Source organism: Myiozetetes cayanensis, unplaced genomic scaffold, assembly GCF_022539395.1.
Source record: "Myiozetetes cayanensis isolate MyiCay16 unplaced genomic scaffold, myiCay2020 scf22, whole genome shotgun sequence".
NCBI lineage: Eukaryota > Metazoa > Chordata > Aves > Passeriformes > Tyrannidae > Myiozetetes > Myiozetetes cayanensis.
Window position 1 is genome coordinate 2,100,089 of NW_026087434.1, and position 25,543 is coordinate 2,125,631.

At 46.0% G+C, this 25,543-nt stretch overlaps 1 protein-coding gene across 2 annotated transcripts; it reads right to left on the minus strand.

The window, feature by feature from the left end:
• Positions 1-664: 664 nt before the first annotated feature.
• KCNJ16 (potassium inwardly rectifying channel subfamily J member 16) lies at positions 665-18,800 on the minus strand. Of its 2 annotated transcripts, none has more exons than XM_050319220.1 (2): positions 18,696-18,800; positions 665-2,204 (listed from the first exon to the last, which is right to left on the minus strand). In XM_050319220.1, exon 2 carries the CDS (start codon positions 2,141-2,143, stop codon positions 854-856), a length of 1,290 nt encoding a protein of 429 aa, XP_050175177.1. In that variant the 5' UTR covers positions 2,144-2,204; positions 18,696-18,800; the 3' UTR covers positions 665-853. The 2 variants fall into 2 exon arrangements, with proteins under 2 accessions (XP_050175177.1, XP_050175179.1); XM_050319222.1 differs by lacking the exon at positions 18,696-18,800 and adding an exon at positions 5,664-5,680.
• Between the last annotated feature and the right edge of the window lie 6,743 nt (positions 18,801-25,543).

The following is a 25,543-nucleotide window of genomic DNA, read 5'->3' on the forward strand; positions in this document are numbered from 1 at the left end:
GTGAAATGAAAGACGCTTTGATATCAAATATTGCACAGCTCACTCCAAACACATGGTCCTCTCCTTGAGGCTCAACCTGATTTTGCTGGTTTCAGGCTGGAGGTCTTGTTTTGATTTCTGCCCAGTGCACGTGGGGCAGCTTGGCCAACCCCTCTGAGCCACCAGAGCCACGTCCCAGAGCCTCCCCACAGCTCCAAGCCAGACATCCTGCAACCCTCAGGATGCTGAGAGATCAGCACTTCTGGGAATGGCTCATGGAAAAGCTCTCCAGGATCCCACAGCAGATCCCACAGGACTAGGCAGGGCATAAGCAGGTTTCCAAAGCCACCCAGTGAGACTGGGGTCAGTTGTTCTTCCCAGGTCACTCCCTCCTGTGAAGAACAGCCCCACAGATTCCCCAGCAGAACCCTGGGGTGAGGGTTTCATCTGAACTGCTGGAGAGGAATCCTTGGTTGGGATGGTGGAGTTTCAGAGCCTCCCAGAGAGACTGAGAACTGACTTTCCAAACAAATCAGTCAGCTTTGGAAAACCTGACCTGGAGGGCACAGATCATGATCTGTCTCTGGGCATGTGGAACCCCGAGGGTAGTAAAGTTTACAGTGAGTTTGCTCCAGTGCAGCAGCTCCCTAAAAACCCAAATGGGAGCTGTTTTCTCTGGTGCCAAACCTGATCTGTCACTGATACCTCCACAAACCAGTGAGAAGCTCCCCTTGCAGCTCAGCACCCTGTCCACTGTGGGCACGCTGTCAGCGGGGTCTGTCACGTAAATGCTTGTGCTCGTGAGTTCAGTGTCTGCACTCTGAGAGCTGCAACGGGAGGGATCCTCTGGGAGTGATTTTAACCACAGTCAGAGCTAGATTTGGGACTCTATGGAGAGCCTGCTCAAGGTCACGGCTGCTTTCTGGTAAGAAGCCTCTGCAGGGGGCTGGGTGACAGTCGTCACCGGCTCTTCGGGGTCTGCACAGCTGGTGACGAGGGCAACGGCACTGAACGACTTTTGGTTGGAGCTGAATGTCTTGACCTCCAGTGCTGACGACTCCGCTTCTTTCTCCCGTGTCCTCTCGGCTCGGTTCCACTCCTGCTCCTTCCGATCCAGCTGCATGGCACTGCAGTGGGGGGCGTAGACCTCGGTGGTCTCCTCAAACTGCAAGCAATCCACCTTGTAGTACTTCTTCTTCACGTGCAAGACGTCGTTGAACCTGTGGCCCCAGAGGATCTCCCTGGGCACGTAGGAGCTCCTGGACTGGTGCGAGGTTCCCGTGGAATCGCCCGTGTAGACGAAGGTGACCAAGATCTCGAAGTTGTCCTTGGCCAGGGCCTTCCTGTCCAGGCCGTACAAGGGGCTCTCGCTGTCGATCTCGTGGACCACCGTCACCGGGGTGACGAGGATGATGTGGTCGTTCAGCAGCTTCAGGTCCCTGTACTCCATGGTCATCCTGCCCTCCTTGTCCTCCTTGTAGCGCAGCAGCTGGGCCCTCACGGAGCCCTCCACCATGTGGTTGGGCCGGAAGTCGCCGATGCGCCACATGAGGCAAAACCTGCCGTCCCTCAGGCCCACCACGGCGTAGTAGCTGAAGCGGATGGTCTGGGCCCTCTTGCGGGCCGTGGCCATCTTGGCCAGGGCTGCCCCGATGATGAAGGTGTCGATGATGCAGCTCAGCACCGACTGCAGGATCACCATGAGGATGGCGGCCGAGCACTCCTCCGTGACGCAGCGGTACCCGTAGCCGATGGTGGTCTGCGTCTCCAGGGAGAACAGGAACGCCCCCGTGAAGCTGTGGACGTTGGCCACGCAGGGCGTCACCTCCTGGTCGCTGAACAGGTCCCCGTGCTGGATGGCTATCAGCCAGAACACCAGCCCGAAGAACAGCCAGGAGAGCACGTAGGACAGGGAGAAGATCACGAACATGTGGCGCCACTTGATGTCCACCAGCGTGGTGAAGATGTCCACCACGTAGCTCTCCCACTCCCCGAAGATGTGCTTGAAGTAGACGTTGCAGCTGCCATCCTTGTGGAGGAACCGCTTCTGCAGCCTTTTCCCCCCCTTTTCAGGCCTTTCCTGGCACGTGCCTCGGTAGCTGACCTTATTTCCCTGGATGCTCACGGGCCTGTAGGAACCGCTCTGGTCCGTCATCTTCCTCATCTCGTGGCATCAATTCATGGGGCACACTTGAGGTTATTTGTTTTCTTTGTTCATTGGAAACCTGTGAAATGAAAGAGAGAGTTTATTTTCGCTTGAATTTCCTGTGGCAGAACCCGTGTAGCACCAAATCCAAGCCCATTCACTTGCGTGGCCATCACGAGTCCAGAGTCTGGCATTTGTTACAAAACATCCCTCAAACATGCCCAGAAATATGAGGTAGCAAGAAATCCAAGTAGTTAGAAATGTCCTTGTCAATCCTAATTGATTCTGAAATCAAAAACCTTGGTGGTGACTCCACTATGAGGTTACTCATGAAGTAACCTTCAAATCAGGATGGGGTCTCCTGAAAAATCACAGGAATCACAAACCTTCTTAAAGTCAGCAGAATATCTGAGGTAGTTAGTTGTTGTAATTTTGCTTGTTTTCTTCCACTGGAAGAAATGCCTGGGGAAAAAAACCTCATTTAGATGTAAGACTTCAGTAACATCACAGGCGAGTTCAGTGCTGATGGTTTTCAACCATAAAATACATCAAACACACACAATCATTCATCATTATTTTTGTTTCAGTATTGCCCAGAAAAACCTGGTCATGGACATGAACTTTATTGGGCTGGTGCTGCAGAGGGGTTTTTGTTCAATTTGTAGAAAATCATTTACATTTCAAATGAAAAAGAAACCTCTCTGGGGTCCTGGAAACCCTCTCAAATCGTTCCCTCAGGCAAGCAAAAAAATATCCAGCTGCCAAAAATATTTAAATTTCAATTAATGAATTTGAAAACAAACACACAGCGTGTTAATAAAAGTTGGGGATGACACAAATTTCGGAAGTGATGGGAATTAGGAGGTTCCTCTGTCAGAGCAGAGAAGAAATGGATGTTGTTGCAGATTGCAACCACATGAACTCGAGCAGTACAAGCTCTGGGCCATATGTTTAGTGACTAATAACAAGAGGTTATGTTAGAAATTGGGATCTCATCACCTGGAACCCTGTAAAAAAAAAGGAAAGATTTAGCTGAAATAATCATTTACAAGATGCTTGTGTATTATTCATAGGATACATCACTGAGAAAGGCAAATCCTTTTCCTAGGATCTCCAGCTTGTTCCACCACATCCCAATCTAAACATTGACCAGTCAGAAGTGATGGGAACACAGCAGAACAATTCAATATTTTTTGCTAAGTTTCATGCTTCTCAGTGATATTTCTGAAAAAAAACCCACTTAATATTTTTGTGGAAAATCTGTCATTATTCCTCCCAAAAATTGCAAGTTTTCGATGGAAAAATGACAAGCACTTTTCCCATTTTCAAGCTGGTTTTGAAGCTTCAGACACAGGTTTCCAGTGAAGCCAAAACATTCATGGAAAATGAATTTAAGAAAAAAACCCAACTTTCCTACTGGTAACTTTTTTTCCCCTCAGGTCTTCGTTCACTTTGCTGAGTATAAATGACTGCACACACTTCTAGGCAGAGGAGAGTCAGGCCCACGGAGTGTAATATATATTGGATGGACTAGATTAACAGACCAAGAACTCTCCTCTCATCCAAGGAACAATGACAAGCATGCAGAGACACCAGTCCAAAAACACTTAAAAGCCAAACATAGTTTCCATTTCTTTTTTTCTTTTCTTTTTCTCTCTCTCTTTTTCTTTTTTTTCTTTTTTTTTTTCCAGTACAGAAATGAATGTGACATATGGTGTCGTAGCCTCAGAATGTGGCCTTCATTAAAAAACACAACATTAGCGTTTCCAAAAATACTTCTTGGAATACAGTCTTTGGAAACATTCATATGACTTGCTTTACTCATAGCTTTAAACAAATAGTGTAGCCTGGTGTGTTGAAGATGCTTGACCTAACATTTTATAAGTCATATTTAACAACAAACAACCACTGGAAACTGTTGAGTTGTTTGGGTTGTTTGGTTTGTTGTTTTTTTTTTTTTTTTAAGGACCTCATAATGTGAGGTGTGAAAATGAAGTGAATATCTTAAATAAAAAACATCCAGAGGCTTCCTCATGAGCAGCAGGGGAGGAGCAGCACTGACCTCTTCTCTCTGGTGGCCAGTGACAGGACCTGAGGGAAGGGTCAGGTTGGATCCCAGGGAAAGGTTCTTCCCCCAGAGGGTGGTTGGCACTGAACAGGCCCCACAGGGCAGTGGGCACAGCCCCAAGGCTACCAGAGCTCCAGGAGGGGTTGAACAATCCCATTTTGGTGGGATGGTTGGGATGTCTGTGCAGGACCAGGAGCTGGACTGGATGATCCTTGCAGGTCCCTTCCAGCTCAGGATATTCTCTGATTCCACTGGTTTCCTTACTGACTGATTCAAACTGAAGTTCCTTGAAAACACTCACAAACATCCTGGGACTCTAAAAGGGATTAATCTTCATGAATCAGAGACTCCTGAGTGGATTCCCTTCCCTGGTGTTGCCACCAGAAAATCATCCTGTTTCAAAAATGGTGTTTGGATTTTGGTGGTGCTGGAAAAAATCACAATTGTGACACATCTGACTGGGTGGCAAAGGCCACTCTGAATTTATGCTCATCTGTCACACACAGGAGACAACTCAGTGAGGCTCCTTGTTTTAGGAGCTCTATATGGGGTCTCTCCCAGGAACAGGTTGTAGTTACAGATATATGCTCATGGATGTCTGTGGTGGGTTTTTGGCTGGTGTAAGAAGCCGTGTAGGAGGTTGGATTTTGCAAAACACTCAAAAGTATTTCTGCAAAAAAGAAAGAGGACACTGGTGCAGAGCTCCCTAAACCAAACCCAAACAATCCAGCCCTGAAGCTGGATGGAGTCAAAAGGAAGCACAGCAGAGCAGTGTTAGCAGGCATATATTGCTCCCAGGACCTGAGTTAGTCTTTCACTGTCATGTTGAAAATTGGATTGCTCAGAGCCATTTGGCCTTGCACAGTGACCCAGATGACCTAAAATCCCAAATGTGCTCCAAAGCTCTTGGAAAAAACCTCCACAGCCTCTCAAAAACATTTTAAAAAATATTGCCCAGTATTTTGGGGATGCTGAAAGGTAAACCAAGTCAGAATCTACCTCCCAAAAGCTCTCAAGTGCAATAATAATCATGCATCATAATTAATGAGTCTTCTGCATTGCCGGGTGTTGCTCAGAAGGTTGAAGTCTGAACATTCACCCTTCAATGTTTGTGCATTATCTAAGTCACTGTTACTGCCTGAGCTTCATTCCTGGGGACACCATTAAACAGGCACGTGGTTTCCCAGTTCCAGAGGAGAGGGAGATGTTCCTCTCTCACTTTACTGACACCCACTGACCTCTGAAGATTATTATTGTTACCAAATTATTGCCAAGGACCACAGACTGACAACCAGACTTGTGAACTTCAACCTCAGACCTTCAACCTTCAACCTTTCCAACTCCTTATTTCTCAGAAGGGAAATATTTCCCACACCCCTAAGAAAGCCACACAGTTACATTAAAGGTCTAACTACCTGGTAAAGGTTAACAAAGAGGGTGGGGGAGGATTTAAAAGCATTCTCTACTCACTGGAGCTCCTGGATCTGTTGCTGCAAATGGTTGTCAGATGTTGCCAAGAAGCGTTTTCACCTCCCTCTAACGCTGGCACATAAACCCTCCCCTTGCTTTGTCCTGCTTTTACTTTCTGTGAGTTTTTGCTTGTATTTCTGGGCATGTCTGTACACATCATGAGCCTCCCCTTGCATTTCAGTACCGCTGAAATTCGCAGTACTTTTGCTAACCATCCTTATAAATGTATTTCCCTCCTCCAATTAAAAGCTTATCGGGGGTAAAAATGGAGCAGTGAAGTCAGGCTGGGCAGCAGGGAGACAGAAATAGAGAAATCTCAAAGATTTCTTCAGGGTAAATGGCAGAGAGGGTTCAGAAGTTCTTTTAAGATATGTGTGTATCAGACTCAGAGTTCAGAAAGTCATTTAATTTTCATTATCTAAGCCAAGGCTGTGATCTTACTGTGTTGGACACTGAAACACCTCAGGGAGACACAGACCTGCTCTGGAGACCTGTGTTTCTGGGGTCTGCATATTGACCCCCCAAACAGGTATTCTTTAAAAATTCCACCCCAGTGTGAACTGGGAGGAGGAGGTGAAGGAAATTCCTATATTTCAAAGCACAGTGGCAGAAACAGGAACAAACCCAACACCTACTTGTACCCAGTGAGGAGCTGCACAAAGCAAACAGCAGCAGGAGCAGCCCCTTTTATCATATTCATGTTTTCGTCCAGTTCCTCTTGAATAGAGCAGCTGTACCAGAACAACTTGAACTCTTGGTTGTCAGCTCAGAACAAGTCACTTAAAAGCCTTAAACACCAAGTTTAGCCTTTCAAAGACTTTGACTAAATGTAATTGTCAGTTTAATCCTGATATTTTGAGTTTAGGGCTCAGAGTTTTGTGAGGATAATCCCTGTTGCACCTTAGCCTAATACCTAACAAGTTGCTGCTACACCCCTTTTATGACTCTGTTTTCCCATTATGTAAACAATAGGAGTGAATTCTTGTTCAGTGACAACTTCAGTCAACAGCCTGTTTGTAAAACATTAAGCAAAACAATGTGAAGATCTGGGTTCCAGAATAATTCTGTTCTGAGATTAAATCAAAAAGAAAACAACTCCAAAACCTGCACACGAAATTGGGTGCTCCCTCTAACCCCACACACATGGAAGTGGATGTCTCTCTCTCTCTCTCTCTCTAGTGTTGGTTTAGCAATCACCTCAGTTTCCTCCTGCATTTTGGAAATGGTCTGAAAGATTTCCAGCTTTAGTCATTGTTGTGTAACCCTGGAAGGCTTTCAGCTCAGAGGCCAGAAATGTGACGATTCAAAACCTTCTGAAGTGCTTTGGAATCGACCCAAATACTTGTATCTTAAAAAAAAAATACACAAACAACCCACCACCCACAAAATCTAAATAAATCTATCGTGGGACAACACTGAAACTCTTCCTTCTTTCTTTCTTTCCTTCCTTCCTTCCTTCCTTCCACTTGCAAAGGGACATTTCTTCTAATGCTTACAGCCAGTCTTTCTGCTTCTGACCTGCACTGCCCAGAGCAGGGCTGGCCCATATCGTGATTCTCCTGTATAACCACCCCAGGGAGGTGTTTGCTCACAGGGATGCTCCAGGACACATAAAAACTGCCTGTAAATCTCCTGCCTGCTTGGCTTGTGAGTCTGATCACTCTGCAGGCATCACCTCACAGGTAACACCTTCCCTCTCCAGCTTTTTGTCCAAAGAGTCCTTTCAACAGCAGAAGAAAAGGCTGGAAATACAGAAATAAAAGAAAACTTTGGGGTTGGGACTAGGTGGTCTTTAAAGCCCTTTCCAACCCAAGCCATTCTATGATTATAACAGGCTAAACTCAGAGCTGGAAAAAAAAGAGTGTCTATTTCTTAGACTTCTTCCTCAATGCCCCCATAAAGAGATAAGACCTAAAGTATCAATATCAAAGGGTTTATTGAACATTTTAAAAGGCAGACATAGAGAGCACAGAGCAGCAGAGCTTTGCACAGACTTTAAAGTCATATACTAGTGCTGTGATCTACACTGGAACAACTCACAGCAACAGATATATTGACATCTAATTCATCTAAGTGAAACCAGATCTCCTTAAAACAAAACCAATAAAAAAGAAATGAAAGGAGTTTCTCCCCTTAAAGTTAGAGAAGACAGGCTGAAAGTTGCTCCTTGATGAAGGCTGGTGGCCTGTTTTGGAGACACAGGGCAGGTTCAAAGGGAACCAGCCCCCTGCTTACCACTCAGAGCACCTCCCAAAACCTGTAGAAAGCTGCAAATGTCTATTTTAATTTATTTGCACTGCAAGCACTGCATGGTTTTAGCAGGAACAAGCCATGGAAACACTGAAATACCATGACACGTGGAAAGTGCTGGCAACTTGAGGCTCCTGATTTCGGGCCTCGCTGCCATTCTTTGTCCCAGACAATTTGGCAGGAGGGAAACCTAAAGCTGTTCACTCTCAGGAGCCTCTTCCTCCTTTTAACCCTCAGCTCTCAGCAGCTCCTGCACCAGGGTGAGCAGCCAGAGCGTGGACTGGGCAGCACAATGTCCTTAAAATTTGTACAGCTTATCCTAGAACTGAAAATCAGAGAATCATAGAGTGGTTTGGGTGGGAAGGGACCTTAAAACTCATCCAGTGCCACCCCTGCCATGGGCAGGGACACCTTCCACTAGCCCAGGTTGCTCCAAGCCCCCTCCAACCTGGCCTTGGACACTTCTAGGGATTGGAACAGCCACAGCTTCTCTGGGAAATTTGTGCAAGACATGCAGAGATGGAACAGCTTAAAATGATATATTTTATATCCAGGTTTCTTCCTTGGGAAATCAGTAGCCACCCCATTCCTTAACTCAGCAGGTAGAATCCCCTGGGCTCTGATACAAATTAGCTGTGAGGGAACCAAACCCAAGTGTCAGCACTAATTAGCACTTCCTGCCCTCTCCTGCCCTGGCACACTGATGTCTGCACTGACACGCAGAGAGGGATCATTCCCACAGCTCTGCAGATGCGTGCAGTGGGATCTCACCCCACCTTGCACCTCAGGGATTACATTACAGCCTGCAGAGCCACAGCAGCTCTTCGAGGAACTTTTCCAACAGATCTTGTTGGCAAAGAACAGGAGAACAGTTTGTTGCAGCTCTTAATGGGCATGATGTAATACAATAATGAATTCAGCAGTAGGTAAGTGGCAGGTCATGAACAATGACAGAATCAGATTAGATAATGCTGACCACTTTGATCTAACACCCTCAACCCCGTTATTTGCCCTTATATCTCTTCCCCAAACACAGCAGGTTATTAATAATGTAGGAATTCGGGGGCAGGCAGGAGCTGAGATTCTAAAAGGGTTCTTCCAGTCTCAGGGACAGTTTCCTTTACGTCACTTTGTGCAACTCTGCTTCCTGAGGCAGGGACTGTACTCCTCTTTTTCCTGTTTTCTGGAGCGCCCTGTAAACCAAATACCCAGGGAAGGGCAGTGTGACACAGGAACGTGGAGTCACTGCCTGTCCAGGAGTGTTCTGTGCTCAGGTGTGCCTGTGGAACGAGGTACAGACACAGGGCAGAGGTGTTGGATTAGCCCTGCAGAGCTCCCTGGTCCTGCACACACAGCTCAGACACCCGAGAGAGGGACAGCTCGTGTGCCTGTAACCAAAGGGTCTGCAGAGACCAGAGAAGCTCTAAAATTGCCTGTGCAGGGTTTAATCCTGCCCATTCCACAGGCTGCAGCTCCCACACTGGGAAGCCTTGTGCTGCATCAGATGCCTTGGCTCTTGTATTTCATGTAAGGAATGGGATCAAACTGAATCCCAAGTGAATGTGTGAGCTCTGTTTGACAGATGACAGAAGGAAGGTGTGAGGAGGAAGCCTGAGGATTCTGATCTTTTTTTCCTCCCCCAATCCTTGTAGAAAGGTCCCTAAGATGCAGCCTGACTCCAGTTATTAACTTCTTCTATTCAGGCCAGACAGGAACACCTCCAAGTTACCACTGAGCTCAGCTTTACCTACTGGCCCCAGCAGGAATTCCACTGTAATACTCAGAAACTGCCTCATCCCACCTAGTGAAATATCTCAAATGCCAATTAAATCACCAAAGGCTTCACATTTTCAAAACTAACACAAGGTCTAACAGTGAAAATATCATTTTGCATTATTTCTTTAAGGAAATGGAAGGCAGCAGCAAAAATAAAATCAAATCATGTAAATAAAATTAATCATGTCCACTACGATCTAATTTTTAGCAAAATACCTCAAAAAAGCTGCTGATTCAGATTTCTAAACTGATTCCCATATTAAAAAGAGGTTGAGATAAATATTAGCTACATGTCAAATCAAACAGTGTGTCAGTGCTTTTTTTTCCTTAGGAAGGGCACCAGAAAATGCTGTGACTGACACTCAGACAAATCAGAAGTTCATTTATCCATCAGTGGCGGGCTCAAGAAACATGATTTACTTTTCTGAGCAGCTCTGTATGACTTTCCTTCCACATGTGAATACAGATGCAGCAGAAATCCACCTCTGATACACCAAAATCTGATTTTCTCTCTGTTCTGCTCAAGGATATCGTGTAGCTGGAGCTGCTCCGCCAAGGCCCAGAGTCCTGCACGGCATCCCGAGTTTCCACCCAAACGTTTGCTGGGCTACACGTGTCACCACTCCTTAGAAAAGCCTGTGGAAGATATCAAACGGTTCCAGAGATCAGAGGGCTGATCCAAGCCCCGTTGAACTCAGCACAGGGGCTGTCTCTGATTCCCTGTTTTGGATTTGGCCGTTGGGTTTCTCAGCATCGCCACAGGCGGAATCCATCGCCGCTCTCCGGAATTGGCTCGGCCTGCTGGAATTACAGCAGCACTTTCTAAGAAACAAGGGCTTTGTGAAACCTTCTTTTCTTTCTTTCTGGGGTTTGTTTTTTTTTTTTTTTTTTTTTTGTGTCTCAGATTTGGCAGAATGCTGAGTTTCCATATCGTTACTCGACTCCATAGGAAATTCGGGAGTGGGATGATTCTGTCAGGGATGACTTTCAACGCCTTGAGGAGCAGAAGGTTGACCCTCTGTGCATCCATCCATCCCAGCACAGCTCCACGTGGCCTGGAAAGGCAGGTTCCCCTGGAACCCAGGAGCTCTTTCCTCAGCACTCACACTCAGCGTGGTGCTGACCGCTCCCGGTTCCAGCTGTCACCCCCGTGCCAAGTTCAGCGCTCTAATTTACAGCATCTCGCTGTTTTGCAAGTCAGATAATTGAAATAATGTGGAAGTGGAAAATCACGTGTGCCTGGGTGTTTGGGATGTATACTTAGGGATATTATTTTTTACCTCAGTGGGTGGGTTGCATAACTTCATGTCTGGGCTCCTGGAGCTGATCCACAGCTTATTCCTGATCACCTGAGGGAGTTTCTGGGCACAGCAATTAGATTTTAAGATATATGATGATAAGCACAGAATCTCCTTTAAAACCTTGTCTCTTCTCCCCCACTTTTAAAACATCACTAGATGAGTTAATCATTCCTCTAAAAATGGGAACATTCATCCTAAATCAAAGTTGAGTTTAATTAATGCCAGTGCCTGCTCTTCAGTGGTGGTCCAGATCAAATATTTAATGGGGGGAGCTTTATTCATCATCTATGACTCCATTTCCAAACTTTCTCCTCTCCACTCCATCCGAAATCAGACACGTTTAGTGCTTCATTCTTAATATCCTTCTCAATATTTTCACCAGTATTTGACACCCTGGTGAGTCATTACCAACACCCCATTCTTTTGGAGCAATCTATCACCTCTCTATCAGCATTTCTCACATCTAATCCTACTATTTTTTTCATGTCTTCTCACTTAAAATTGTCTTTTGGGCATATTCTGAGTTCTTAGAGTTTACTGATGTTAGTTTTTTCCCTTGCTGTGTTCTTGCTTTCCTGTGCATGTGCCATTAATCGCAGAGACACTGGAAATGGCTTTCACAATCTGCCTCACACACTTTAAAGAGATTTTTCATGATGCTGAAGACCCTTCAGTCTTGCCCTTTGTTTCATTTGTGTTGACTACTACTAACATTTTTAATGCAATTTCCTATTTTCTTTAATTTTGTGCCCGCATTTCAACCTCTGTGTGTCAAAACCTGCACTTGCCAAACTGGTTTGTCAGCAAATCCCAGCCTTCTTCCCTGGGGTCCCCATGGAATGGACCCTTCAGTCACAGGCAGTTTCCTCAGCTTCTGAAGGGCTTGAGAGGAATCCCAGCTCAGGAATGTGGGATAAGAATATTTTAAGGGCTGAGATACTGGGGTTAAATCTAATGAAAACAGTCCTGCACATGTTTAACTATAAGCACTAATAAGAATTAATATAAGCCTGTTGTAAATCTTCCTGAGGCTGGAGCCAGAGAGGAAAAATACTTGTTGAAGGCATTACCATGAACCACTGGGGGAATGCAACAGGCTGGAGTCTCAGTCCCACCACCATAATGAATTTATCAGCAAATCCCTCAGGGGTAACTAACATATTATTTTTTGTTTAAAATATCAATCTGTTTTCAAAAATGGCAGCACTTATTAAAAAAAAACAAACAAAAAACCACAAAAACAAAAACAAACCAAAAACCACCACAACAAACCACACACACATATATAAATAAATATAAGTATTTAAAAAAACAAAACCAAACACACACACACATATATAAATATATTCTAAAAAATAAATATAACTGGTTACCTTTAATTAAAAAATTCAATTTAAGGATTTTTTTCAACTAGGATTTTTGTCTTCCAGTGACCTGCAGAGAGGGTGACTGTGTTTCCCTCATGGTTTGTGATCTTGGCCTCTGTGGTTGCCCTTTGTGTGGATTATTTTCACTCAGCACTACTGAGTGAAGGAGCTACTTGGGGAGGTTCAGCTCATTCCAAGATGTTTGTCAAGAACCTGCTCAGTCAGCCGTGTTTTTCCTGTTTTACTTCTCGAAGGCAAACACTGCGAACAAGCAGCAGATCTTATCGAGACCATGTTAACAAAAATACACCAAATAAAAACCTGCTACATTACAAATGTCAACACTCCAGAAAAGAAGATATCTAAACTGCAGTAGGGGTTGATTTTATTGCCAAAGCCGTTCCCATGTTTTGAGAAACAGCTTTGCTCTTTTGCCTCGTAGGTGTTATGGACCCGTGAAACAAAAGTCTCATTTATTACACATTAACTTTGCAGGGGTGCTGCCGTCAGAGACAAGAGCATGACTACAGAGAATTTCACTCTGCTTTGAAATTTACTTCCTCTGCCCCTTGATCCACTCCAAATTAGCTGGGAGTCATATAAATGATTGGTCAACAAAATTAAAATTAAGCTCAAAAGTAATATACACAGCCCAGGTGGGATGTGTTTTATCCTGTGTATTCCCCGGGTCATTTTCACATCTGTTTTTACTGATTAAAACCGAGTTAAAGCATCACTTTGAAAGCCACCAAGCCAGAGTTGTTCAAGAAGTCAAAGGTGATTAATTAAAGCTCAAATCAGCACCAAGGCTTGACGAGCCCCGAATCACGAGCTCAGCCCGGTGGCATTCCTCCTCAGGAACATTCCGTGTGGTGCTAAGCCCTGTGCACCTCCTAACAAACAGATCTGCAGCAGATGAAGCCTGTGAAAAGCACAAAGTGGTGTTTCCCACAGAAAATTAAAAAAAAAAAACAAAAAAAAAGGGAAAACAAGCCCCACCACTCGGGTGTCTCAGTTTGGGAGCCACCGCAACGCTGCTGATGCTCGGGAGAGAAAGTGCAGGTTGAGGGGAGTAAAAAGCCACCTGAAAGGTCCTGGCAGGGAGCCAGGAGCGCTGTAACAAAGGGAGAGCAGGAATGTCCCTCGGAAAGGAGCGGGGATGGATCTGCAGCCCACGTGGACGCTGCAGGGATGGAGTTACCCGCCAGCACAAACACCAGCCCCAGGCCTGACAGCTGCTGGAGAGGGGCTGTGTTTGTGTCTGACGGCTCTGAGCGGGTTCCAGCAGCGCCGTGACGTGTGCTGGTCACTGTGATGTTGTGCCACTGCTTTGGGCTCGGGGTGTTTTTCAAATCAGGGCCCCAGATCTCTTTGTTCCCCCGCGTCCCACGCGGCTCTGAGGTCACTCCTCGCCTCGCACGCCCTTGGCTGTTTGTGAACGTCCTCACAAAAACTCAGGGCCCATTTCCCCATTGAGGAAGACGAGAAAACAGGTTGTGTCATTGTCCGGGCTCGATTGTTCTCCGTAGCTGATTGCAAGGAGAGGAACAGTTACGGGCCTGGAGCTTTATTGTTGTAAAAGCAACAATGAAAGGATGTGCACGGTACCAGCCACACCAGCCAGAAAAAGCTGCTTTTCGTATTAAAACAGAATGAATGAGAGTGACCTCCATCTATCTGACAGGAAAATTGGTGAAAGGTTCACAGGGTACCCACCTGTAATGAGTGTTAAGGGGCCATTTCTGCTGTTGTGTCACCGGAATAGATGACTCTGGGTTTCTATGTGTGACAGAGGTCCCTGGTGACATCCCAAGCCTTCTGTGCTTTTGGCTTCAGGGTAGAGGAGCAGCTTTTGGTGCCCTAAACTGCCATTTCCTTAAAGCTGCAGGCAACACATGCTCCTGTCCTGGTCCTATGCATTGTTGCCCCGAGCTGTGGCTGCATTTTCTTAGCTCAGAGAGAACTCTGGGATCCTTCAGAATAAAATGGATCATTATTGCAGCAGCTGGAAAAGTGTCAGCAGAAGGGATGAAATATTGTCCCATGCCCTTGCCATACTGAACAGGGAATCTTTTCTTCCACTGTTAGTTTAGGACTTAATCCTGCAAGGTCTTGTCTGTCAGCAAATACAATCAGGTTTAAGAGCATGAATAACCATCCTGGAAATCACTGGAAACTATTTTGTTAGTATAAAATTAAGCAAGTGAGGAAGTTCTCCAGTGGACTTGGACCAGTGCACTCAGCACCCTGCAGGAACAAGCCTTTAGTTCTTAGAACCATTTATTGTGTCCAGAACAGCCATTCATTAGGGCTTTGTGCAGAGAGGTTGAATTTCACTCACTTGGAAGATATTCCCTCTAACCCCCCTGAGACACACAGGCTCTGGTTGATTTGGAAAACAAAATGATTAATGGCATTTAACAAGTTTTTCCACTAAACAGATTTCACTTGAAGTCTGTCACAAGCTAAAGAATTTGCAGGAATAGTGTCAATCTGATGTCATAGTGGCAATAAATCCTATTGTACTGGATTACATTTTTACCCATTAAAATGCTCTGACCTATTGTCATCCAAGTGGAACCACATTCCACTGGCTGCTCAAAAGGTTCTGATTTCACTCCTGATTGTTGCCAGGGCAACTGCACCTCCATCCAAAACTCTGCTGCACCAATCACTTAACTCCATTTGAACAGACCCGTGGAGATAAAGCAAAGCACTAATTACTTATTCCCATTGAAAAAGCCTAAATCAAATCTTTCTGAGACCTGACTAACAGAAGCTGTTTTGAGGGTTACTTGGGTTTTTTTCTTTGCATGAGGCACCAATTGCCTCATTTCTTCTCAGAATAAGTAGCTGTGGCAACAAAATACCATGAAAAGATTAAAATTCTTAGTCTATCCAAAGCAAGAGTGCACTAGAAATCTCACCACAGGCCACTCCTGGAAAGAGTTCTCTCTCAGTTGTGGAAAACTAAAAGGATTTTCATTAATAGTCAAACAGCTGGTTAAGGCTTGTGAGTGGAAATAGAAATACTTGAATTTTCCCACTGAGATTTCTGGTGGAAAGTAGCCTGTGTTTTATGGCATCTCCTTTTATTAAGTGAACATCCTCTCCATTGTTCGGATCTGTCTCGCTCTGAGCTATCTCTGGAGGGGACAAAGCCAGTGAGAGGATGTGCCCTTTCTCCCACAGCTGCTCAGGGTCAGCATCCCCTGGAGAGCAAAATGGGCAAAAAAAAACTCCTGGCCATGTCAGGAACCAGGTGGGCAAGCTCAGCTCAGGTGAGACCATGGTGTGACCAGGCTGGAGACCTGCAAAGGCACAACCAGGTGATGCTGATGCTGCCACACAGAACCAGTGCTCAGACAGGCACAAAATGAGGTGCCAATTTGAAACCAGTTGGAGAGAAAACATTTTAAGCAGAACTGGAGAGGCTTTGTGTTCGAAGTTGTCTCAGGAATGGAGATGCCTTTACTTACACATGGAAAATTTCCAGCCTACTGTACTCTTTTGTCTTCATTTCACATCACTCAGTGAACCCCTGTCTTGGTTTTCCCTTGAGGTGCAGGAAAACTTGTGTGAAAAGTGGTTGTTCACTGAAATTGCCCCTTTTCACTTTGTTTCCCAGACTTGATTTTTATCAAATGTCAATTCTCAGATCGTCTCAGGGATGTATAGACCTGATCTCCCCTGCCATGACAGCAAAGAGAAACCCAAAATTCAATGGCTCCCTCAGCTGAATCTTTCCACAGGAAATTAAGGGCTGAAACACTCTCCACTCTTCCAATTCTCCAACCCAATGTGTCACCACAAATAACATTTGAGTAGTTGAGGATTATTCTACCCTGTCTGCACTCTCAAAATAGGAATTTAACTGCTTTAAAAAGAGGAACCAGACAACAAAAATGAACAGTTCCTTGTGAAACGCAGCACAGTGACTTCTTGAGTTACAGCATGTGCAGACAGGATGGACAACTAGTCTGCTTTTACACTAGATGGAAAGATAAAAAATCAAATCCCTCTCTTAACCCAATTTAAATAGCAAACAGAAGTCTGAGGTTGTATTTGTTTGTTTGGCTCCTTTGTATTTATCACGTGGCTGTTAAATTGCACAACAGGTTCCTGGAAAGGGGTGCTCTGTTACCAAACTTTTCACCAAAAGCTTGTGGTGAGAATATTGGTGACTAATAAAAGAAAGAGGGTAAATTGTCATCCAGTCTAGAGAATCTTAGGCACCAGAGAATACTGAGCAAGGTCAATTAGCAGAGACTTTCTGAGTGTGAAGTATTTCCCAACTGAGCTTTACCAGAGCTATTCAGAACCTCTTCTGGCAGAAGGGCTTCTCAGATTTGATCAGAAATGATCAATACATCAGTCCCTGCTCTTGCTGCCTCCAGAGTGAGAGAGAGAAGAGAAGAGAAGAGAAGAGAAGAGAAGAGAAGAGAAGAGAAGAGAAGAGAAGAGAAGAGAAGAGAAGAGAAGAGAAGAGAAGAGAAACAAAAAGATGCAGAAGTGCTGCTGTGAGGTTATCATTGAAGTCTTTGCAGATCATGAAAGTTACAGGATTTTTCTCTTTGCCTTCCTTCAGTGACTGATTTCTGTTACTGTAACCAGGGAGTGGGAAGGTTTATCCCCACCAAAACTGGAGTATGCAATTCCTTTCCTCCACCTCCTACGTTCACTTGGAAAAGCACTTCCCTTTGCACTCTGGCTCTAGCAGGAAAGCTCATAATAATACTACAAATCTCACTACTGTAAAAGAATTTCTTTTGTGTATTAAAAGCTTATGGTCTCACTCTGTATCACCACCCCCTCAGGGAACGAGTCAGGGGTCACAAGGAACACCAGCTCCACATTCCCAGAAGACAACAGTTCCATAAGAAAAGAAAGTGATGGAACACCAGGACACTGCAAACCTTTTTATCTGGACAGACCCCCTCCCAGGCCATCCCTCTCTACTCTGGATCCTCTCAGTCCTCTTCCCAGGCTCCCAGCTCTGTGCTGGTCACTGCCATGGGAGGAGAGCTTTGATCCAAAACTACAGCACAGGCATCAGTATTTGAGGAAGTCTGAGGATGCAGAAGCCAGGATTGTGTAACCAAACCCCTGGCAAACACATTCCAGCCCATTCAGGGAGCAACATGGCAGCTGTGTTGTCATTCCCTGCCATCTTTCAGCTTGTCCTGTCTGGCAGGTTGGTGTTAGCAGACAGGTGATCTTCAGCAGGCACACCTTGGCTGCAGGAGTGAAAACCCCGAATATTCAGGGTGGGAAGGAAATCCTGTCCACCACTCTGCCTCCTCCATGACCTTCTCAGAGCCTCAGCCGACTCAGAAAGGCATTACAGAGTTTTCAGTGCAGCTTAAAATGTTTGCTCAGGATTTAGAAATACAGAAACGGGGATTTCTGAGGTGGATGAACAGGGTTCTTCCTCTCTCACCTTTGCTTGCGGGTTTTCGTGGCACACCAAGGGTCAGACTCTCTCAGCAGACTCCTTGCACAGACATCTTTGTGCACATTCACACAGGTCCTCATGCAGACACTCAGATCTAACAAAACTGTGCCTATTCTTGTCCTTTAGGCCTTTTCTCCCAGGCCCTCTCTGCCACAATGGTCCCAACAAACTGGTTGCTCAGACCAGGCTCCCAAGGCAAGCTCTGGGGCACAGTGATTCTTCTGACTCACCCTCATTTCAGCCAGCCTTTCTCACAGTCTGCAACCCTCAATTTCCCTGGTGTGAGCTCAAAGTGCTGCTCTGCCCTCCTGACTCAAGAATTTGGGAGGGCAGGTTTGCTGCACCTTGGCTTTGCACCTCCCCTGGCAATGCCAAGTTGTTAAAACCCCTCCAGAAAGGCACAGAAAGGAGGGGAGGAACTGCCAGGCTGGGTCAGCCCCACAGTCTCTGTGGTCTCACCTCCCATCCCCACCAGTGGCTGACACCAAATCCTCCAGGAGAAGGTGTGAGAGCTGCAATTGGCAGCTTTGGAAGGGATTCCCTCCTCCAACAAGTTCTTCCCCTGATCTGCAGTAATTAGAGGCTTCAGCCCTGAAACCACACCGCTTAATATCCTCCCCAAACAAGCACTAAAGCTCTGCCTCTTTTTAATATTCAAATGAACTGTCCTTCTGCATTTCAGACCCAGAAACTGTGTTTCCAAACAACAGCTAACAAGCTGCCAGGTTACAATGCAAAACACCCTTCCAGTGAAACAAGATAAGCAGTTTATTCCCACACAGGTCGTTTAGTTAGTTCAAAGCTCTCTGAGGTAACAGAATTTCTGTTTACATGCACAGGCACAGAGAAAAGAGTAATTAAGGAAGTGAGAAATGGCATTTACCTCAATGTGTGCTGAGAAAGGATCTCTGCTTCACTCCCTCCTTTCTTTTTCTCTGTCTCTCTCCCTCTCTCTTGCATGGCTGGACTGACAGGTTGGCAGAGCTGAGGAGGACAGGTTGGGTTTGTTTTTTTAGGCACAACTCCTCCCCCTCTCAAAGAGAAGGGAAAAAAAAAAAAGGAAAGAAAACCAAGATTGTTTGGGAAAAGTTCACAGAAAACCCCATCCTTTCAGCACAACAGAGCTGAGGTGAGAAATATGCTACTTTGGGGAGCCCAGCAGTTTTCCAACTGTTTTTCTCCCAAAGGCTCAAGGTCTAGTTTGCAGTAAGTATGAAGCAACTGAAGGATTGACACCAGGAACTAACTTGAACCTGAAGTTTTCCCAGTTCCCTGATATCTGATCCAACAGCCCCTTTAAGGCAGCCTCGACAGGAGGATTTTTACCCAAGTGGAAAGGGCTTTTTGCAGGCAGCATAAATACCTTTGGGCTTTGGGTTTTACCCCTGCATCCCACCACCACTGTGGGTGATAAAAGTCACCAGGAGACATCTGAAATCCTCGTTATCCCCCCAGAGCCCTCAGGTGCTGCCAACCTGCACTCCCAGCAGAAAGCAGGTGATTTTAAACTCCTGTTTTGCTCCATCCTCCGAGTTGGCTGCACAGAGAGCAGCTCACCTTCCATCCCTGTCACCTGAGGTGTGAGAGGAAGCCCAGAGCTGGGAGAGGTTTTTAGCAGACCAGACTGGCCACAGGAGCGAGGTGAGAGTGCAAAGAGGTGGATGCAGCACAGAGCACGCTGTCCATGGGCGCTTCCACCTCCACGGGTGCTCTGGCTCAAAACACAGTCCTGGGAACTGCTCTGCTGCAAAGTGTTTTAACTGAGCCCTTCAGGGAGTGTCCCACACATACACAGAGATCTCCCCCTGGGCTTTTCAAAGAGGGTCTCCAGATTAGGGCTGGGACAAATGAACTTTCCTTGCTCCTAATTCTGTGCACGGCTGCTGCTCCTGCCTGTGCCCTCCTGGCTTTGCCTCTGGGCACTCGTGGCACAAGGATTTGTTAATAAATGCCAAGAAAGAGGAGCCAAGAGGTTGGTGGCTGGTCCTGAAATAGCTTCTGCCCTCCCACTTCCCTGCAATCTACCAACAGAATTGACAGGCAAGTCTTTCATTCTCCACTGCTTTTCTTAAGTTGGCAGTTTGGGCACAGATCTGCAATTTCCATGTTCTCTGCAGAGGAGCTGCCTCTCCCTCACCCGCTGTTTCGAGCAAACAGACACAAATATACAGTAGACTAATGACTGTCATCTGCATAAATTTGCATCCCAGACTCCTTGAAAAGAATCCCGGCTCCTCTGGGTCAGATTTGCAGCTGGGCTGTGACAATGAAGGTTCAGAGATTTTGATTACCTGCACCACAGGGCTGGAGTTCCAACCTTCCCTGTAACAGCTCCCCAAAGCCAAAAGTGTCCCAAAACTTTTGGGGAAAAAAAACCAAACAACCACCAAACCAGCCAGTTTAAATTAAAATTACAGTGAGCTAGATTAGAGGTGAATTCAGCGGGTATCACACACAATCAGTATGACATCATATCCAAAAATGTCTAGTTCCACCTCTTGCAAGCTCAGCTTTATCTCCTGTACCAGGGGAGGGCCATGTCCATCTATCCCGGGACTGATTTCCACTCCCTGTCCCCTGCAGATTGCATTTGCTTGCTGCCTCTTTCATCAGGCAACTGTTCTCAATTGTGTTCAGCTCCCTACTTAAGATCTCCAGAGAGATAAGGTAAACGCTCTGAGATCTTTCCTGCCAGTGGAATTAGTCACCTGAATCCTGGCAAAACTGGCCAAGGCCAGCCCTGAAATTCAGTGATAATGAATTATAGCTGCACCCCCCCTGCCTGCCGAGGGGCTCTGAAGTGAGAACCTCTCCCTGATGTTACAGACTTCAGGTTTCTGCCTTAATTTCTAAAGCAGATGGGTTGGGGATGAGAATGCAGAGCGTTAAGCACACGCCAGTCTCAGCATTACCCTATCAAAGGGAGATGTGCTGGCAGAGAGATCCAGCTGCAGTTTGCTTTGGCACTGATTTATAACAGTCTTCTCAGCCCTCCCTCCTCGGAATTATGAGCCTGGAGATCCACACTGACAGAACCTTTAAGATCTGTTAGACTCAGAGGGGTTTATTCTCTTTACTGACTCGTGTTACCTGCCCAAGCACCAAAACAGCAACACCAAAACCATGCCCAGCACGATGCTCTGGCTTTACCTTGGGCACATTCCCCCACAGTGTGCCAATCTCCAGCTTTAACTTCCTTCCCAGTCCCAGTCCAAGCCTGGAGCAGGATGTGTTTGGTGGTAAGGCTGTGTCTGCCCCAGGAGATAAAGGTGCATCAAACCAAGAGCTCTCAGCAAACACAGTTGCTGTAAGAGCTTACAACCAGTCAATAAATGCACTTCAATTAAACACTGCAGTGAGGTCAGGTTTCTTGTTTTTCCTGTTCAACCAGCAAGTTTCAAGGCAGCCCAATAATGAACCCTTGGAGCAGAGCTCGTTACACCATCAGAAAGGTTGCAAAATTGCATGCAACTCTCTGGTTTATTGTGCTCAGTTAGGTACACTCCCTAAAATTAAAAAAAAAAAAAAAAAGGAAAGAAAGAAAGAAGAAAACAAGAGGAAGAAAGGAAGAAATGTATGTATCTCATAATGTAGGAACTTAGTCCAAAATGTCTTGATACTAATGACAAGGTTGCCATGGCTTTCAGTCGACTGTGGATTAACACAGCTAAGATAAAGCTGAGATTTTCAGGTCACTCCAGTGTTCCCCATGGATTTGCAAGTGGATCTGTATGTTCTGACTCCCTGGCCTGCCTTGAAAACATCTCCCTCAATGTACTTAAATGCACCCCAGGTTCCCTGGGCAGGTCCAGCTGGGCAGATCTCACTCACACTGGAGCCACCTCTGTATTGCAAAGGGAGAAAGGGAAACAAAACCCCACAGTTCAGTTCCAACTGTTATCCTCTGGGAGTGTGGATCCCCCCAAGCCACCCTGCAGTGGCCACTGACCCTCATCCTCACCTCAAACCCAGCAGCCACGCGCTCAAGCCAGGCTGCCTTCTTCGCTGAGCCCGTTGCTCTGAATTCCCACCCATGCAAAGTCCAAAGTGGTTTTTTTATTGCCTATAAACTGCAGGTGCTGAATGTCTGACAGGGCAGGGAGAAAGCCCTGCAGGGAAGAGAAGGAAAAAGGGGCAAGGTGTGGGATCTTCAGTGCTTACAGAACAGTGGTGCCATGAAAATCAACACCAAAATTCCTGATGGGGGGCACAGGGCAAACCACGTGGATGTCACAGACCCTCTGAGAGGTTCTCCAGACTATTGGGAGCAACAGGAGGGCTCCAGTCCTTTTCCATGTGCTGTTGCACAGGGAGAATAGTTCAGTCTGGGGACTGAATAATTCACCAAGAAGTCAGCTGGCCAGTGTGGAAATCATTTCAACTGAACTGAGCCCTTAGGTATTGCATTAACTGGATCTCTGGGGAAGGATGTGGATTATTGCAGCTGAATAGAGCCCTTATTTATCAGATGGAAAAAGGTTAATGTCATTTCCTTTCCTCTCCTCCATGGTTTTTCTTACCACATCCCCATTTATGGACAGCATGAGGTGCAGACAGTGGAGGAACATGTGCTTGATTGTTTAAATGACCAGAGCTGTTACTTTATGCAGGGGGAGAAGGGGGGTAAGAAATTGGGATTTCTGCTGGTTTCCTGGGGAGAATTACAGGACTAGGAAACATAAAACACTGAAGAAAGGAAATGGATTGTGGAGCACCTGGTCTTTGATTTGACATCCAAGAGGACCTAACTGAAGGAGGGAATTTTTGCATTCTCATCTACTGTGTGTGCATAATGAGAACCAGGATCAAACTAATCTAATATTCTCATTTCATACTTTATAAAGCAAGAGTGCACTAAGAAAGGTCATTTTTTTTTACTCCTTAATGAAGTTTAAATACAGTTAAATTAAGTTCTGCTAATAAAGAGCCTATGCTTTTTTCTAATTTGCCTCTGGAGTCTCAAGAGCTGTTGACCTGAAGATAAATATCAGAGCAGTTCAGCCATCTATTATGTGCTTTGTTAATGATGTCAACAAGTTAATTCTAAAGCCAGTTAAGGAGCAAATTTCCAAGCCAAGAAGACTAACAGCAGTGAAAGCTTGGATGAAGAGAAAAAAGCTCTTTTTGTGGGAAAAGACTCAAGACACCCCAGTATTTTCTAGCACAGTAAATCCTTAGGTAAGGGAGATCCTCCTCCTGTACTAACCAAGATGGGCCTAAACCAGTGTCTGTTGGCAGATATAAAGAGAAGGGCAAGGACTTCTGACCATCTGGGAATTTAAGGATGCCAGGACCTGGCTCCCTGTGTGTCAGCCAAGAAAGATGAGCATGGAATTTGTGTTGGGCTTCTGATCACAGCTCCTCATTCCTCTCCGTGTTACAGGAACCCAGAACACTCAACATCAGTGCCAGGCAGATTTCTCCTTGCCTTGCCATTAATCAAGGATGGTTTGGGGTCCTCACCACCCTCTTGTTCCCAAATCCATCAGCAGAACTCAACTCCATGCCAGGCCCTGTAAGGAAAGACCTGAATACACCTGTTGGTCTCTACCTGCACAGAACTCCAAGATGTGAAGTTCCCTGGGGTCCAGCTGCAATTCCTTCCCCTGAATTCAGTTCTGTGTTGGAGCAAAACTTGGGCATGAACCTTTCCATGAAGGAAACCCAGATGGAGGGGACAATGAGGGTCAGGACTTCTGTGTATTTGCTGGGTGATCCTGAGGTCACCTTTCCAGCCCCAGCTTTCCATCTGTGACCCGAGTCAGTGGCATTACCTTACCTTGCAAAGGTGTCTTGAGGACAGAAAATCAATATTTAGGGGCAGGGCAGTGGGGATGGCTAATTCCAGCTCTGAATTAAACGGGGAGAGAGATACCCATTGACTTATGTGGGATTTAGAATGAGCCCTTATTCATTGACATTGGCCCCTGAACAGCCATCTGAGGATAGCAGGGACTAACTATTAATACTTGGGAGGGTTAAACAATCAGCATCTAAGTTATAATGGAGTAAATGAATGTATGTAGCCAAGGCAACCACACTGTGATTCCTGAGCTGGTTTCATGGAGTATTTGCAGGGTATGAAAAGAAAGGGCTGAGTACATCTGTTCTCTCTTTTTTTTTTTTTTTTTTCTTGCCCATGAAGGAACAGCTTTCCTGGACAACCAAGCAGCAAGATATTACATCAAATAGTCTTTCACATAGGGCCAACCTTGGCTTTGTTATAATTGCTATGTAAATATAATCCCACTCATCAATTAAATGCTACTCTGCAAGGCTGGAACATTATACATGTTCATCGGGATGGAATCCCTGTCAATTCAGTTTGCTGCCTCACTATTCATGTGCATTAGCCTTGGAAAAGAGAATGTGATTGCTTGAATAAATTCAGCCCCTACCTCCTGCATCCCTGGATCAGTTGACAGCGTCAGTCTGACTGTAATGTGGGCTCAGAAATGTGTTGCCATGGAAATCCTAAATATTCAGTCCTTGGCAGGGAAATTCAAATGGGATCCTTGATAAATAGAAATAGCCCAGCCCTTGCTAACCACAGAGCTGATCCCTTGGCCTCAAAGGTGTCACTGAGAATCAGAAAGTTTGGCTGTTTCCAAAGTATTTGAAGAAAATAAAACCCCTCAATTTTCGCTAACATTTGTACTGGATTCCTCAGTGGGTCAGGAAATCTCCCCCAGAACCTCCCATTGCATATGTACAGTCTCTCCACTAGTGTTGCATTATTTTTGAGCTGCCTGGATCCAGCCAGTTCCACAGGCCAGAGGGTAACTGTTAACGGGCTCTGAGCACTCAGGTATTGCCCTCAGGGTGACCTGTGCTTTGTGTCCCTGCACACCCCCCAGGGGCCCAGCCAGCTCCTGACCCCTTGTTTTATGGTTATTACTCTGTGTGACTGAACATTCCCAACAGTTCAGCCCAGCCCTATGGCTGTGTCCTTCCCTCAGCATAGCTGCAAACTTTACAACCCAAAATACAACCCCCCAAATAGGTTCCCCCCCCCCAAGGGCAGAATCCAACAGCTGTTCAACAACACCCAACAGCAGCTGAGCACGGGCAGTAATGTGTGTCCCACCTCATTAAGCTCGGGGCAATTCAGGCTGGAGATCAAGTGTTTGCCCTGTGTCAGTAAAGCAACTCCACAGCCCATTACTGGGGGCACTGAGCACTGCTGGGATACTTTAAATCTCAGTATTTTCTGCAAGGGAGGAGAACCCAAGCTCCATAGAGCATTGTGGATGTTTTCCATAGACACTGGGGTGCTGGACTCCAAGGAAGAGCAATGGAGGTGGGGAAGGGTCTGGAGCACAAGCACTGTGAGATGTGGCTGATGTGGCTCTGGGGGCTCATCCTGGAGAAAAGGAGGCTCTGGGAGGGACCTTCTGATTCTCTACAACTCCCTGACAGGAGGGTGGAGAGAGGTGGGGATCCATCTCTTCTCCCAGGGAATTGGACAAAAGGAAACAGCCTCGAGTTGTCCAGGGGGGAGGTTTAGATTGGGTATTAGGAGGAATTTCCTCCCCAGAAGCGTTGCCCAGCCCTGGCACAGCTGCCCAGTGGAGTCCCCATCCCTGGAGGGGTTTAAAAGCCGTGTGGATGCAGCACCCAGGGACACGTGGTGGTGGCCTTGGTGATGCCAGGTTCATGTTGGAATCGATGACCTTAAAGGTCTTTTCCATCCTCAGCGATGCTGCCGCTCTATAGCAAAACAAGCCTCGG